The sequence below is a fragment of the Parasteatoda tepidariorum genome, chromosome 7 (assembly GCF_982258835.1).
Source record: "Parasteatoda tepidariorum strain Cologne lab strain chromosome 7, Ptep-v5.0, whole genome shotgun sequence".
NCBI classification, from domain to species: domain Eukaryota; kingdom Metazoa; phylum Arthropoda; class Arachnida; order Araneae; family Theridiidae; genus Parasteatoda; species Parasteatoda tepidariorum.
The window spans coordinates 15,998,980-16,016,760 of record NC_141761.1 but is presented as its reverse complement, the minus strand read 5'-3'; the positions used below and the strand labels follow the sequence as shown (position 1 = coordinate 16,016,760).

Below are 17,781 nucleotides of genomic sequence, written 5' to 3'. Positions count from 1 at the left end.
ATATACGGTGACTTTTGTTAGGTAAAATTTCATATATAGAGAAATAAAGTAAGTATTTAATTTCAGTGAAAGAAGGAATGAAAGATAATTAATTTGTAGTAAGTGAGTTATTTTTTGGAAGTAAGTAATTTTAAAAATATTCTCCTTTATTATCATAATTATTACAAAAAAAGTTCTAATAATAATTTATTTTAATCTTACAGTTTCATTTTATGGAAATAAGTAAAATATATATGTAACGAAGGTAAGAATTAAAAAATAATTTATTTTTTTAAAGTTAAAATTTTTACTTAATTCAAATATAACTTTTTAACTGTTTTTTTATTACACAATTGCGAATAATGTATTTTAATTATGAACTGACTAGAGAAAGATGACTTTTATGTAAACTAACAAATTCAAATAAAATTTTGCTTCTCAGTTCCAAAGAACAAAAAATAGGACTACATTTAAAATTAAAAGTAAACACTTGAAAATGATTCAAAATTTATCAGAAAAATCTTTGTATAAAGAATGGAAAAAAAATTATCAAAAGTTAAGCTACTCAAGTATTTTTTTTGTTTATAATATTCAGCTGGACGTAGAATGTAATTTGGATGGTTCGATAATATAATTTTATATATTGTTAACAAGGAGTAGAAATGATATTGTTTAACTGCCTCACAACAATAAAGAAGTATAATTTCATCGTCGAATTATTCTTCGACCATCAAAATCTTGTCCTTGCCCAAAAACAAGGCAAGATAATAGCAGAATTATTATATAGTATCCAAACCAATGCAAAATAGTATTAGACTAGGAAATATTAGTTTGTTATATAATGCAGAGATAAGACTTTATTCTAAATAATATTTTATATAAATAAAATAAAATATTATTTCGCATTATTCTTTTTATTATTGTATTTATTCCTTTTATTATTGTATATTATTTCGTTTTATTATTTATATTTTAAAACCGTGCTGAACACCCCCCCCCCCGAATGTTCAGTTTACGGCTATCAGTGTTCGACTCCGTAGCCTTAAAATTTTGAACCCAATCCAGATGACAAGGGAGCTTTTTGACTTTGTGGAGGACTTGTTGATGGAACTAAGCTGCATTTGCGTTACATGGAGAGGAAGACCACGAGAACCAAACACGGTTAGCCCGGTGGCAAGGGGACTCTAACCCAAGATCCGTCTTCCACTGAGTATATTTTATGTCAACGCTGCGATCCGTGCGAGCAGGGTGAGAAATTCGAATAAATCAGCCTTTGCTGGGATTCGAACCCGCTTCAACTCATTGGGAGGCCAACGCTCTATCCCCATAGCCATTGGGGGTCTGTGAAATAATATCTTATAATTTTATATTTCATAACCGTCGTAGAACAGCTGACCCAATTTTATGGGTTTACGACTACTAATGTTCAACTCCGCAGCCTTGCAGTTTTGAATCCACTCCAGAAGACAAGGGAACTCCTGGATCGAGCATTGTGAGAAATTTTCCTTCGTGGAGAACTTTTTGATGGAACTGACCTGCATTTGCATTACATGGAGCGGAAAAACCACGAAGACCTCCCACGGTTAGCCTGACGGCAAGGGTACTCTAATCCATGATCCATCTACCACTGAGGATATTTCACGTCAGTGCAAACCGGAATTCGTATCGAACCCGGTTCGCCTCATTGGAATTCGAGTGCTCTATCCCATGCTTCTCTGCGAAATAATATTAAGTAACACTTTATTGGAGCACTTACCGTTTTGTAAAACATACATGACATTCTGTCTTCGTCTTCAGCAGCCGCGCAATCTATAAAACCGTCGCAGAGCATGTGGTCATCTATACATCTATATCGGCCCATTCTGTCGGGTGTCGGACACGCGAACCTCTCCAATCCATCGTCTGAAGGAGCACATTCTGTGAAAAGACAAAAATGATTTTATAATATTTATCGGCATGCACTCCGATTGAATGACAGCTAACACTCGGCAAATAATCTTTTAATGCGGTAAACCTTTAAACGAGATCTGCTCAATTCTACCTTAATCCAATACAAAAACCGACTTCAACACTGAAAAGTCTCAAGGTGAGAATATTCTTAAACTTTTCGTATGCCCAGCTAAAATCCACCTCTTAATGGCAGTGTGGCGTCAGTTTAAACCATTTTATCTAAGTGACTTTATGAAACAGGCTTTAAAAAATAATTTTTGATCCTTTTAAGGTTTGAAACTGCAATATTTTTGCTTCATTGAAAAAAGATTTTTTTTGTACAAACATTTTCTAGACAATAAAAAGTGAATTCCGAGTTGCAGAAAAGGTGACAGGTCTTCTGGGAAAGTATTATTAGCTAAATCGAGGAAAATTCGTAATATCAGGGATTTGACTGGAATGCGTGCCTAATAAAGCAAATACACAAAATAAATAGAAATCTTAAACTTTTTCTTCAGGCACTTAAAATATCAGCGAATGATTACACGCTGATTTATTTTTTGAAATTTTAAAGCATTTCATGAGTAAGGTTTGCTTATTTCTTACTTTAAAAAGTTCTTTTTCAAAGTCAAGAAGAGAAGAAAATACTCCTTTATTTACTGCATTAGGTAAGTTTTCACTGTTTCCAAACAGCGCAAAGCATCAAAAAATGTAACAGTTTTCACTGGAGATTTTTTATCATTGACTCCTGTGTCATTGTTTCCTATAAATGTACGTCATTGACTTCATAAAATTATTCTTTATCTTATTTCAATTTACTCAAATGAAGAAAAAGAATAATCATTGAAGAGAAAATTTTTATTAAAAAAAATATGTAAAAATCTAAGAATTTTTTTAAATTTTTTTTAAAGTAAAATTATTTCTTTATTTAATTTATAAATTTAACTTTAAAAACAATTTAATTTCTTTATAATTTATACTTATTTTTTGAAGAAAAAAAAAATTCTTATTTAGTTAGTAGAACGAAAATATTTAAAATTTTTAGATAGTTTGAAGAGTAGATTTTTTTTAAATATATATTTATATACTTTAAATAAATAATAACAAACTTTTCAGTATTAAAGAAATGAATCTTCAATTTTAATAATAAATGAAAACAGTATTGATCAAATTTCAATAGGAATTTTACTGTTTCTACTACGAATACCCAAGTCTTGATGGTTTATGAAGGCTTCAGTGATGGTTCAACATCATTTGATGGTCATTCATGGTTTTTGATATGCCTTCCATCATTGAATGGATGGAAAATGCTATTTTAATACTATGATGGTTAACCATCAAGAGACTTTCAGGAATCCATGATAATCCGTGATAGTTCATGATGGTTCCAACTATACATGATGGTTTAATAAGAATTCTTGTTGGTTCTCAGGAATCAAAACAATTTGGATTATTTAATGGTTACCATCATGGATTATTGATGGTTAATTAGTGATGTTGGTCCATCAATGGAAAACCATCAAAAACTTTGACTGGGGAGTCTATTGTTAGAGGATCTATGCGCTCCAAAATTTTCGTTTTTAGTGCCAAGCTATTCCAAGCCAAAATGTTTGATGGTTTATGTAGGTTTCAGTCCGATTCCTGATGGTTCGACATCATTGGATGGTTACCATCATCCAACATTTTCCAATATGAGTTCGTGGTTTTCGATATTCCCACAAACTTCCATCATTCCATGATGAAATATGATACTTTAATACTATGATGGTTAATCATCAAGAGAAGATTGATTCTCATGAACCGAAATGATGGTACCTAGTATTGTGTCACCCTTAAAAATACCATAACAATATATTCACTGACCTTTAAAATATGCATCCCATTGCCTATATATATATATATATATATATATATATATATATATATATATATATATATATATAATTTCTTTTGAAAACATCAAAAACAAATATTGCTTGGATTTAAAGAACCTAGGTCTATCTTGAAAAACTACAATCTTATACTATTTTCATAAGAAGAAGAAATGAAATTCTAGAACATGCGTTCCACATTTTTATACCAACCGTCAGAGAAGAAAAAAAAAGGAAGAAAAAAAATAATATAATAAAAAAGTGCTGTACATAGAAAGTAAAAAAACATACTGGAACGAGCTTAAGGGTATTCGAGAGAAAAATGTTTTTTTTTTCGTTTCTTCAGGCTATGAAGAGAGTATCGTAGCTATTTCTGGCGAAAAATTGACATTTTTAACCTATTCCAGTGCATATATTTTGCGGAAGTGGAGATCAACTTGTCCTGCTAAAGATTGAAAAGCTGAAAAAAAGTCGTTAAAGAAGAAAATGCTTTTTATTTTTATGTTCGCTCTTTTAATTTTTTTTTCTTTTGAAGATTGGTGCATTTTTAATTTATATTATCTTGGTGTTGTTAAAAATTAGTAGAATTTTTTATTTTGCTTAAGTCTTAGAATATCGTTTGGCACTCTTCTGAGTTTTTCAAAAAACCTATAATTTCTTCTTTTCCTCCTTTTTTTGCAAGTTTTGAAACCCTGGAAAATCGTAATATCCAATAATTTATTTTTTATGCACTCTTAGAAATTTAATTAAAAATGGTCAAATAACAATTTATTGAATGATTATTTTACCATATTTAATCGAAACAGTCAAATAACCTTAAATAAAATGGTAATCAAACAATTAAGCTTAAGAGAACCTGTTTATTAACCGCTTTCACCTAATACGGTTGAACAACCAGAACCACCTAATGAAGAAACTTAGTTCTTTGCAACTGCGTACAGATCATAGCCGAGCGAGCTCATCATGACCGGCAGAGTGTTGACACCACAGTCCATTCGCCATCAACACGTGAATAATTTCCAGTGTCCGGCACACTCCAATGCCCATTACCTTACAAAAAGTAAAGCTCCTGCTAAATAATTATTTCTTTTTTTACGATTTTAAGAAATGCTAGTTGTAAATGGTTAAAGAACGATATAGTTTTCTAGTCATGGTTTTATAACCACACTTTTTGTAAATGGTTTCAAAACCATAAAGGGAAAAAATGTTCTTTACCGTAAACTTTACGGTTAATCATTCATGATTATCCGTAAAAATGTCAAATTCGGGATGTCAGGTACAAAATGTCACATACGGAAAACATATAAATATTATCCATATTTATGGAAAAATAACTGGAGAGACAGCTGCCAGTGATTTTTCCATAAATTTAGAATGAAATTTTTAACAGTGAAATAGATTTTTTTTGTAAAGAAAAATATAAGGCTGCTTTCAACAAATACATATTTTTCAATAACAATGAAATAAAAGGAGAGTCCTAAAATGCAATCTAAATATGTTAATTAATTTGTGCAATGTACTTTATGACATCAGAAATTGCATTCCCCAAAATACGCCCGGAAAATATTCCTTGTTTCTTTCTGATTATACAAAATGGCATCATAAAAAATGAAGTATTTAAAAATTTTATTATGAAAAAATAATTTTTGTTCATTGTCCAGAGAAGGAAGTCAACCGCATTCCAATTAAGTACAGTTTTTTTTTGACACTAATGCAAGGCTGAATTGAATGACTTCCAAAATAGTATTTTTTTTGATACGAAACAACAAAGAATTTTTAGTTACTTTTTATTAAATAATTAAAAAAATTTTTTTCTCTAAATTTAGTTCTAAATCTAATCTAAAATTAATGAATTAATATTTGAGAAAAAAAAAAACTGTATTAACAACAAGTGTACAGAAGTTTAAGAAAATGTATTTGAGTGGATGAAGTATTTTAAGAACTATTGAAGATATGTGAAGTAGGAATTGAAGAAAAAAAAAGGACAACTATTAAAGTATAAATTTGATGATCACGTCATGTTCTTTATTGAATTTATCAGACATTGCGAACATAAAATAATTAAACACTTAAACTATCTTTTTTGTTCAAATACATAATGATCACTGATGTTATCTTTAAAATTGGAGAAAAATATGAAAAAGGAAATAAAATTTCATTTGCTGCGCTTAAGCTGCAATAGTAGGATCCCCGAGGAATTAATCTAGCTTCGTAATCACGATGATAATATTCATTTCAATTTTTTGGATTTTGGTATTATAAAAGAAAAAAATATCTGCTTTGTTGATTTATACGATAGAAAAAATGATTTTAATTTTAATATTAAACTAATTACTTGGAATTCTAATGTTTTCGAAAACATCTATTTAAATACCATTTTTAATCAAATAAATAGAATTAAAGGAATAAGTTTATTTATCCAAAAAGCAAGTAGACAAAATCTTTTAAAATTTGATAAAATAAACAATAGATACCCAACTAACGTAATTAAATTCTACATAAAATCATTGAGTTAAATGTATGTTATTATTAACTTCTTTGTTTACTGATATTTTTCCAAATCAGAATCAGGCAAATCCGTGTCTAAAAATCTGTGCAAAACAGGGTTTTATTCTCTCTCTTTAGAAGAATAAATAATAATTTAGTAAAATTGTACAATTGGACCTTTCTAATTATAAGCTTCTTTAAATTATTCAGCATAATATTATTACCTTGCGCACATCCATTTTCGGAACAATCCTTGCTAACTAACAAATCAAACGCGCTTCAGTACTGGAGTAAAAACGCAATCCTTCTATTTACGCTTTTACCTCTATTTGCTCTTCCATTTTTCATAATCTAGCAATCTCATTACGAAAATATTTTGAAAGTTGCCCGTACTTGTAAGTTAATTTCAGTTCGCTACTAGCTTTATAGATTTCATTTTATGCTCTATTCTGTTTTTTCTTTATATTTTATTTTCTATTTTTACTTAATGTGTTCTATTTAATTTTCTGTAAATTTTGAGTGCTCCGCTCCTCACACTGATTGTATTGATATATTTTGCTTTGGCTATATTGATTGTACAATATTATTAGAAAGCACTTCTTTTTGTGTACATAATCGCGCGAGCTGATGAAGAGATTAAATCTTTTTTTTGTTTCCCGGCCATTTAATATATATTATTTTAATATTTTTTTAAAAATATTTTATTTTAATAATTTTCTTACTCTCTTTTCATTAATTCTTAATATTTTCCATGTTTTCTCTCTCTCTCTCTATATTTTTTTTTTATAATTTTATAACCATCGTTGAACAGCTGACCCAATTTTGGGGTTTACGACTACCAATGTTCAACGCCTTGTAATTTTGAACCCAATCCAGAAGAAGAGGGAACTCCTGGATCAAGTATTGGGAGAAATTTGCCTTCACTTTTTGATGGACCCATTTGTGTTACACGGAGAGGAAGATCACGAGAATCTCCCACGGTGAGCCTGACAATTCGATGAGCGATGAAATTCGGCATACGGATAAGCATGAGGGAGGTCGACACATCAATATTTTGGGTTAAACCATTCATGAGCGAAAAACCAAATGGAATTTTCTGATTGATTAAGCGTTCTAAATTTAAATATACACGTTTCAACTTTTCACATATTTTAAAGATAACACCAGTTATATTTGTAAGCTTTTATCGCTATTTGATCAACAGAAAATAAAAAGAGTTTACTGTATGGTGTTTTAAATATTTACTTACTTTTTTATTCGCAATGTCATATAAATTCAATGAACACCATAAACGCTGCACCAAATTAATGCTTCTAATTTTATCTAAAGCACGTTTACATTTTGTTAATAGTAGTTCTTTTAAAACGCGTTTGTAAATGGTAAATAATTTAAAATAAACGGTAATTGATATGGAAAAAAAATTATGGATTCAAAGGCAAATATAATGGAAAAGTGGTACTAATTCGCTTAGGTAGGTGGAATGTAAAAAATCTCCATACTATTAATGACGCCTAATTAATTTAGGTAATATGTGCTTATTGGAATAAATGAAATAATTTACGAACTAAGAAGAAAAAGTAATGGAGAAAAGGTACTTATTAATCTAGGTGAATTGTAAAAAAATGTCATATTATAATTGATGCTTAATTAATATTGATAATATGTATTAATTTAAATAAAAAAAATCTAAAGAGGAATGTTATTGGTAGAATGAATGACTTTGTACTGCCAAAAATTTGAAATAAAATTTTTGCAAGCATACTTAGTTACGTTAAGAATAATTCTGTTATATTACAATTCTGTTTTTCTGATTTCCACAAAGAATGTCACTTACCTGGTTCTTCCACTAGGCTCTTCAAATGTGTCGGTTTATGACTTTCGGTTTTGACCGGGATTTTTTTCATGCTCAGAACTTTTCTTTTTTTTAAGAAGAACTTTTCTTTTTTTCCAGAACTTTTCTTGTTTTATGGATTCTTTTTTTTAATTCACTCCATACAAAGAACAGATATTCAGCTACTTCAAAATACTTTGAGTTCCGGTCATAATTCTTTGGCAAGGTAATTTAAATTTAATATAAAACAATGCTTTTTCTTAAGTTTTCATCTCGATAATGCTCTTGCATACTTATTCAATAATAATTGCTTTAATATAAAAATTGAAATATAGGGTTTTGTCAAACTAATTTATGTAATTCTATTGATCTTAACTCAAAATGTTTACCTAAGCATTTCTCTTGCTGTAAAAAGTGCACTTTTTACCATTCAAGTATTTCACACTTGATATTATTAACATTTTATTGTACAAGTTTCTTAGATAATTTAGAAGCTTCTCCAAAGTATTTATTTAAAGGACATATTTCTATTTTGATATTAGTGGAAGGAAAATTTATTAAAGGAAAATATGTATTTATAAATTATTTCAGTTCCTCTAATGTTCCACGATTTCGGCGTTTTATGCAATTTGAGAAAATATGATTTTTATTTATTATTAATAGAAAAGGAGAATGCTTAATCAAAATTCCTTAATTAATTAATTAGAGCTTTATTTACCAAAGCTTTTCTCTCTAAAAATAAATCCTTGAAACAAAAGCTGTTCAATCATTTTAAGAAGAAAACATTTTAAAATGCTCCGAAATGAATTTTTATTTATTTATTTATAAAATTTCTCTTCTAATCGAGTCTTTTTCAAGAAATCTTTGAAAAATTTACTTCATGAATAACGACAAAAATATGCTTAATAAATCCAGACGATAATATTCCTTAATTAATTAAGCTTTATTTGGGTTTTCCCAATTCGATCAAAGTTTTTGAAGCTCAGAGCGTTCCAGTGAGGTGAACCGGGTTCCAGCGATGATTGGTTGATGCGAATTCCGGCTTGCACTGACCAACAACGCTGCACTGTCAGAATTTTCATTCAAAAATCATGGTAAAATAACCGTCATTTCGATTAACCGTAAAGTTAACGGTAAAGAACATTTTTCACCCTTACGGTTTTGAAAACTTTTAAAACTAGTATGTTTATAAAATCATGAAGACAAAACTATACGGTTTTTAACTATTTACAGCTAAGATGGTTTTGAAACCGTTAAAAAATGAATTGAACTGGACATAGGAGCTAGGCTTCTCGTTAGTGGGCATTGGAGAGAGAGCAGGAGATGTGTGTTTAAGAGAATGGAGGTGTCAACGTTGAGACTCGAACCCTGTCGGTCATGAGATTAGTTCTCTCGGCTATAATATGTACGCAAGAAACTAAGTTGCTTCATAAGGCGGGCTTAGAGGGAGCTATAAAATTCTTGTTATTTAACCGTTTTAGGTAAAAATAGTTAGTAAACGATTTTTTCACGGTTAATAGCTTCATTGTCATCTTATTTATGGTTATTCGACTGTGTTGCTTAAATATGATAATATAACAATTAATTAAATTGTTATTTAGCCATTTTTTCCGAGAAATTTCTACCAGTGTGACGTAAAATATCTTTATATATAGACGGATCATGGGGTTAAAATCCTCTTGCCGCCAGGCTAACCGTGGGAGGCTTTCCTCTGCTTGCAAAGGCGGGTAATTTCCACCAAAAAAGTCCTCCACGAGGGCAAATTTCTCCCAAAACTTAATCCAGGAGTTCCCTTGTCTCCTTGGGTTCAAAATGACAAGACTACGAAGTTGAACATTGGTAGTCGTAAACCCAATAAATTGGGTCGACATTTCAACAACGGTTAAAAAATAAAATTCTCGCAATTACGTCATTTTTCGAAGTTTTTTTATTATTTCACGTACTAAGTGTCAATCTTAATAGTTTCAGGGATCGATAGCAAACATTTAAATTATTTAGTACTAACCTCTTATTAAGTTAGGAAATTAGACGTAAAAACTAACTTTATCTGCATAAACATATATTCTTTTACATATTTATATTTTTGACCTTCAAAATATAGGGGGTTTCAGCAATCTGGGAAATATGGTTCCCATAGATTGGTCAGGAGAGCGATCCAAAGTTCCTTAATGTTATTTTCATTTTTTTGCGTTTTTAGTCATATTTTTAAAACTAATTAAGCAACTAAAAAAAAAAAACTATTTACTCAAAGATAATTTCATGCCAAAAATAATTTTTGATACTTTTTTTTATAATTGCGGATGAAAAAATTTTGAGTTATGAGGTATAATTTTTTTATACCATATTAATCTACGTATTTTTCTATACCAAAATCTAAAATTTCAACGGTTTTTATTTAGTAGAAACCAAGAAAAATTAAAATTAATTATTTTTAAAGAAATAATTTGGTGACAATGAAGAAATACTTAAATGGGGTGATTAATATTTAAATGTAGATAACTTACGGGCACTTGATTTACGTGCCTTTAGAGTAAAATTTCATTTGATATTTTTTTCGCTAATAACCAATTGCTAATCCCTTTTTTAAGTCTCTTTTTAAGTCTTCTAAAAATTTATTCGTAATTTAATAAAAAATGGAATAAAACATTTTATTGAATAAAAAATATTTTATTCAACGAATACCGAGTTTAATAAAAGCATGTTTCTGATAGAATGTGATTATTCATCAGTTATTTTTTATTTTATTTTTTAATTCATTCTTTGAATAATTGACACAATTGCAATAATGTAAAAACGTATGCATAGATTTGGAATAATATATTTATCAATGTATATTTTATAATTATTAGTACGAATATGTCTTCAACACTTTTAATCATCTTCTCAACGTATTGCCTATCGTCTTAAAATAAAGTTTTTAATTACCTGTCCGTGCGTGTTCCGCAGAAACATTTTAACAACAATTTAATTAAATTTTAACATATCTGAAAATCTTATTCTACCACGTATATTTTCTATTTATATACTTATCAATTGTTTTAGTACTTTAATTTAGGTTTTCTTTTGAAGAAAAATTCCTTTTAAAATTATTGTCAAGTTTTTATTGAAAGAAAACTTGGAATTATTGCCTGCTAGCTGAGAATAAACTCTTGTTCAAAAATATTTTGCTGATCAAAATTATTCGATGAAAAGAAACTATTTACTAAACATACTGTTTTTTCAAAAAAATGAAGATATATTATTGATTGTTTTTTTATTGTTTCATATTTATTTGAGAGATGAAAAGTAAATGTGTGCATAAAAAGTACAACAGTTTGCTTTGTTTTTTAAATGAACAAAAAATTATATAAACATACATTCAACATTCATTCTTCTTCTTAACCGCTAAATTTGAGAAAGTTACCTTTTTAAAAAGGATAAATAATGAAAAAATTTGCTTAAAACGATGTTTATATTGATTCTCAACTTTAGCACAATTCAAAAAATATTGTTATATCAGGAAATTGCTATATGTCTTATTTTGTTAAAACAGCAAATACTAAAAATAGAAAATTTTGAAAAAGATTCTAAAACCGTGCCATTTTTTCAATATCTCAAAACATTGTTCTTTTTCTAACTTTAAAAATTCCTAATGCTAAAATAATATATATGTTGAGATTTTTGGATAACATATTATTTTATAAATATAATTAATATGTTTAGCAAATAGTTTTAATTTACGTTTTTTTAGAAATTATAAATAGAAATTCTTCTTTTATTTCGCTGTAAAAAGAGAAGAAAGTTTATGTTTCTTTTATGCTCAATTGAAACGTGTCAATGATTTAATTAACTCCATAATTGAAATCTGTTTAAAATTAACATTTCATTTCTTGAAACAGCTTGAAACAATTAAATTTATTAGAAATTAAACTTTATTTTGTTAAGAGTGACAGGAAAAAAGAGTAAAGAAAAGCTCCATCATACTTATAGTTCATACATTTAATCATAATAACTTGAGTATTTTAAGCAAAAAAATAAAGGCTAAAATATAAACTATGTTGAGATATGTCCCCTTAAGTATGCACTAAAACATATCTAGAATAGATTTTGGTTAAATGAATGAAAAATATATTTTCCAAAAATTTCGAATAGGGCGGAGGCGAAATAATTGCAACTACTTAACTTTGAGTTCAGGGGAGAGGGGTCAATCAAAATTTCTGATGAGATCTTCTTTTGTTCATATGAATGCCTTTTGTTAACGATATTAGTTTCACACCATTTCGAAAGTGGAAATGCATTTTGCCCACATTTGCCTTTCCCTGCGGTTTTTTATAGTTTTTTACTATTTAATCTTTTATGTATTTTACTATCTATTTCATTGTTGGGCGATTTTTCCAGAGTTTTATTCTCGTTGCAACTTTACATTCTTTCATCATCATTCTCGAGTCCCATTTATTTTCCTCTTTAATCTTATGCTGAAGAAAAACATCTGTAAGGGTTCATGCGGTCTTTAACTGAAATGAAATTTTTAACTTTCTAAAACATAAGATTTCGTTAACAGATATTTGAAGTTATATATTGAAAGTTACATACACTCCATAACAAAAAAATCCAAGATGGAGTTGTCCGATTGAAACGAAAATTGGTGGATAGGAAGACAATGTACAGAATAGTAAATGATTAAAATTTCAGAACAATTTATTGCAGAGTTACAGTAACAAGTTCAATAATGTGTTGACCCTCCTCTAGGCTGGATACAAACTGCCACACGGCGTGGCATAGACCGATAAAGCTCCAGGATGGTCTCTTGCGGTATTTCCTTCCAAATTCGATCCAATTGTCGAACGAGGTCATCAACATTTCGTGCCAGATGCAATCGCCTTCCCATCACATCCCAGACATGCTCGATGGGAGAGAGATCTTGTGATCTGGCAGGCCAAAAAAGAGTTTGACAAGCTTGCAGACAGTTCATAGCAACACGTGTGGTATGTGGTCTGGCATTGTCCTGCTGAAAAACCAGCCCAAGACGCAGCAAGAGGAGCGGTAGCAAAACAGGTCTTAGGATGTCGTCGACGTACCGCTGTGCGGTAAGTGTACCTCTAATGACGACCAAAGGGGTCCGGCTGTCAAAGCAAATGGCACCCCAGACCATAATGCCTAGTTGAGGGCCGGTGTGGCGTGCAATAGTGAAGGCAGGATCCCTCCTCTGCCCTGTGAGTCTCCAAACACGTCTTCGATGATCGTCAGGACACAGTTGGAAGCGGGATTCGTTGCTAAAGACTATACTTCCCCAGTCGGCATCATTCCAGCCATATCTGTTCAAAACATTCATGCATACGAAATTTCAAAGCAATCGGATGATTGCTTCTTGGTGCGTCGATTTTTTTGTTATTTAATACTGTGGGAATACCGACGGTAATAAAATACACTTATCTTCTTAGTTTTGCTGCCACTATTACAGTTTCTTAAGGATTTTAAGAATTCTGCTTAAAAGGAGACTATCTTATCAGATAAGTGCATGTAATGATGGTAAGAATCGTAAAATAAGTTTGGAATAAAAGGAATAAAGCAAAGAAATTCTAATAGCAATATTTGGTGATCGTAACTGTAGAGCGATATTATACGGTGAATTTGCGAAAATCCGTTTCAGAAGGTATAAAAATATCAGATTCCTTTTTGAAATTATCTTTTTCTAAAGAAAGCCACGTACCTCACATGTATTTGGTAGAATTAAGAAAAAATTTTAAAAAATGAATCTTACGTTCTTAAAAATGCATTTTTCCATCTTTTTAAAATGTCACAAATTTCTTCAAATAATAATAATAAAAAAAAAAAAACAAGAAGTATCGCCGTAAAGATATAAAAGAAATACCGAAAAAAAAAGAAATGTAATAAATGTATATTTAAAACCTTGCGAATGCAGATTATAATTTCATCCAAATATTTTACAACTTTTACGAGACCTTTTTCGTGATTTGCCCTACAACTTTGTATATAATTAAATTAAAATAATGTAAATTTGCATAAAATCTTAATATTTAATGCAGTTTAAAACAACTTAAATACAAATAATGCCTTATAAGAATCTGACGTGTTCAAATACTACAATCTTGGAAAATTATAAATAATTTATAAATTAATTCAAATTTCATTTTTAAGGGAGATGAAGGAGAAAGCAATCTTTTTTGGGGCAGTAATCAACTAGAAACAAATCTGATGCCTAAAAGATATTTTTCTATTAATTCTTTAAAAAAAGCCTTTTTGACTCGATTTATCATAAAAACGAATCCAGTTTTTATTTCATTCTTTATTATTCTCTCAGCTTGGTTGCTTAGCAACGGAATATTTCTCTCTTGTCGATTACGCGGTGAGAGTACGGTTATAGTAAATTTCTAATCCTGCTATGGCGATAATTCTTGGTTTCTTTTTGGGATGATGTCAAATATATAAAACTTCCTAGCGACCTAAATTTTGATCCATTTTTTGTCCCAATATTTTGAGGGTCAGGAATCCAAATATATATATATATATATATATATATATATATATATATATATATATATATATATATATATATATATATATATATATATATATATATATATATATATATATATATATATATATATATATATATATATATATATATATATATATATATATATATATATATATATACACATAATAATAAACGCGGCTGTGTGTGTGTGTGTCTGTAATCACAATATATCGCCCCAGAAGCCTCGCCCGGGCACGAAATTCGGCCCATAATTGTGTTTTGCATTATGAAGAAGTATTTTTTTTCTTTTTCAATATCAAATCTTAATTGTATCTCTGAATACAATTTTTCTTTGACTTCAAATTATTTACTTTTATAGAGAAAATAAATAAAATAAAAACGTAGTTCAGGAAATATTTATTGGGTGACGCTACCTTGTTAATGTTTTTCATTGAAACTATCTGACATAGCAGGTGATATTTAAGTACCCGCAATATACTCTTTTTGATCACTGACGCTATCTTTATAAAAAAAATTTGAATCGCCTGTAGTCAAATTCAAAACTCGTTTTCCGCTCATTCCACTTGAACTGTGAATATTCTGATGTTGACCTGCTACAAACAGTGCCAAATTTCATCGCTTTCCATCAAACTATATTGTTTTTTTTAAGGAAAAGTCCCGTTTCACTATTTTAAAATACAACTTTAAAAGAATAGCCTACAATAATGCAAAAATGTATAAACAAATACATTATTATTGATTAGAATCAATAAGGTTACCGCAAAAGCTATTTAACTCAACATATTGATGTTCCTCTTCAAACCGCACACTTCTTGCATTTTGATTGGCTATTGGATCTTCTACGTGTTATCGAAAACCATTACGTATTAAGTACTCACCATATAAGGGTGAATTGATTGAAAAATCTCGATTAAGTCCAGCACCCACGTGAAGAATCCCTAATGTGGACAGCTTGTATATTTGCAGTAATCAATCGGCAAACTTCCAGAGGCGGTGATTTATGGGCAAGTGACATAAATCGATACAACCTACATTTTTTTCCATCGATTCTTAAAGGTCAATGATTGCTATACATAAAGCATCGATTACACGTGTTGCAAATACAATGTTTTTTCTTTAATTTTCTCAATTTCTTGATAGACATGAAAAAATGAAAGAGAAAAAAATTAATATTTTTTTTCCTTCATACATTTTCTGATTGCTTGTAGTTACGATACTACTCATCAGATAGAATAAATACATTCTATAGATACAAGATATTTGGTTTCCAAATTAATTCCATCAAGATATTTGACTTCCAAATTAACTCCATCAAGATATTTGGTTTCCAAATTTACCGATTTTTTTTAATTAACTACCAAATTATTTATTCCTTTTCTAATTACAAAGTAAATCTTTTTGTAATTTGGAATAAAAATATTTAGTAATTAAGAAGCAATATCTTTAGCAACTATGAGGTCCTTTAAAATTAGGAGGTAAATATTTTCGAAATTATGAATCATCATCTACAGCAATTAGGAATCATAAATTGAAGCAATTAAGAGAGTTTTTGCACTAAGGAATCAACAATGTTAGCTATAAAAAAGATACTTCTTTGCCAATAAAACTATAAATGTAGAGAATATATTTGCTTTTATGAGTCTCTTAAAACAATTTACGAAAAAATTCATGCATTACGAGTTGTAGAACGAGGACATTTAATAATGTGAGATTAAAAAGTATTTTCGACTCTTCTTTTTAATAGTTAATATATTGGAATAGTTAGTACTAAAATTAACATTAATAAACGATTGGCTTATTGATTCTAATTTGTTGTTAGTGAATTTCAATAGTTATTATTATGAACAATTATTCTAAGTAATGGATGGAGGAAAAACTCAGTTTTTATTATTCAATTTAGGATCAATCATTCTATCTGATCCGATAAATAGCGAATTTGAAATACTCAGTTATTAAAGTTAGAAACAACTATTCTAATTGATCGAATGAATAGGAAAAACTCAGTTTTTATTGTTGAAGTTAGAATAATAAACAATTATTCCAATTGATCGAATAAACAGTGAACTAGAAAACAAAACTCAATACCAATAATTTATAAAACTCAATTATTATTAAGAACAACTATTCTAACAGCTGATTAACAGGTTTAATTTTTTTTTTATTGGGCTTTTATACCTTTATATCCGTAACTATTTGTTTACATTATAAATAAACTGTCTACTCACGAATCTCGTATGATTACATTGTAATGATCATTAACCAGGTCAAAAAGACCAAGATAATATATATTGTTGTTTTTCCCTCTAGGTATTATTCCACGTAAACAGGCTTTATTTTAAGATGATATGGAATCATCTATTCTCTATAAAGATATCATTCATCGCCCAGGAGTATCCCTTTGACATTTAAGAACTGGTGATTGATGGAACAGGTAATCAAAAGCCTTTTTTTTCCCCCCAACGAGCCATTTGGGGATTTTTTTTTATATTTCCCAGTGGTGATGATGCGATGATAAGATACGAAACAATATGCGAAAGTAAGAGTTTGGATATAGATGGTCATTTTTATCTATTTCGTTGTCTTCTTTTCCGAAAGTTTCTCGGCAGCACCAAAGATTTGATTCATTGTGGAAAACATTTTGTATTAAAAGGAAAAAATGCTACTTTAGAATATAAAAAAGATTATTAACGAAAAATCGTATCAATATATATATATATATATATATATATATATATATATATATATATATATATATATATATATATATATATATATATATATATATATATATATATATATATATATATATATATATATATATATATATATATATATATATATATATATATATATATATATATATATATATATATATATATAAAATCTAATCTCGTCATCAGCTCACACGATCATATCCGTAGAAGGGAGTGCTTTCAAATATTGCATCAATATAGCTAAAACAAAATATATCAGTACAACAGTGTGAGGAGATGGATGCCCTCAAGGTAAATGGATGCGATCAAGATAATACTATACTGGATAATTTAAATAAGTGTATAATTAATAAGTTTTATATTTAATTAAACAATTTTAAGGATTTTAGAAAATTAACTTTTATTTAGGAAGGAGAGAGAGAGAGAGAAAGAAACATGAATTGCCTGTTTTGAACATATTTTTAGCCACGG

At 29.0% G+C, this 17,781-nt stretch overlaps 1 protein-coding gene across 1 annotated transcript in view; it reads right to left on the bottom strand.

Annotated features, from left to right (window-relative positions):
* The window catches only part of LOC107453082 (uncharacterized), a 157,036-nt gene that overhangs the window by 7,902 nt on the left and 131,353 nt on the right, over window positions 1–17,781 (bottom strand). Inside the window, exon 2 of the mRNA XM_016069762.4 lies at window positions 1,736–1,896. Within this exon, the coding sequence (XP_015925248.1) occupies window positions 1,736–1,896 (161 nt within the window). The remainder of the gene's footprint in view (window positions 1–1,735; window positions 1,897–17,781) is intronic.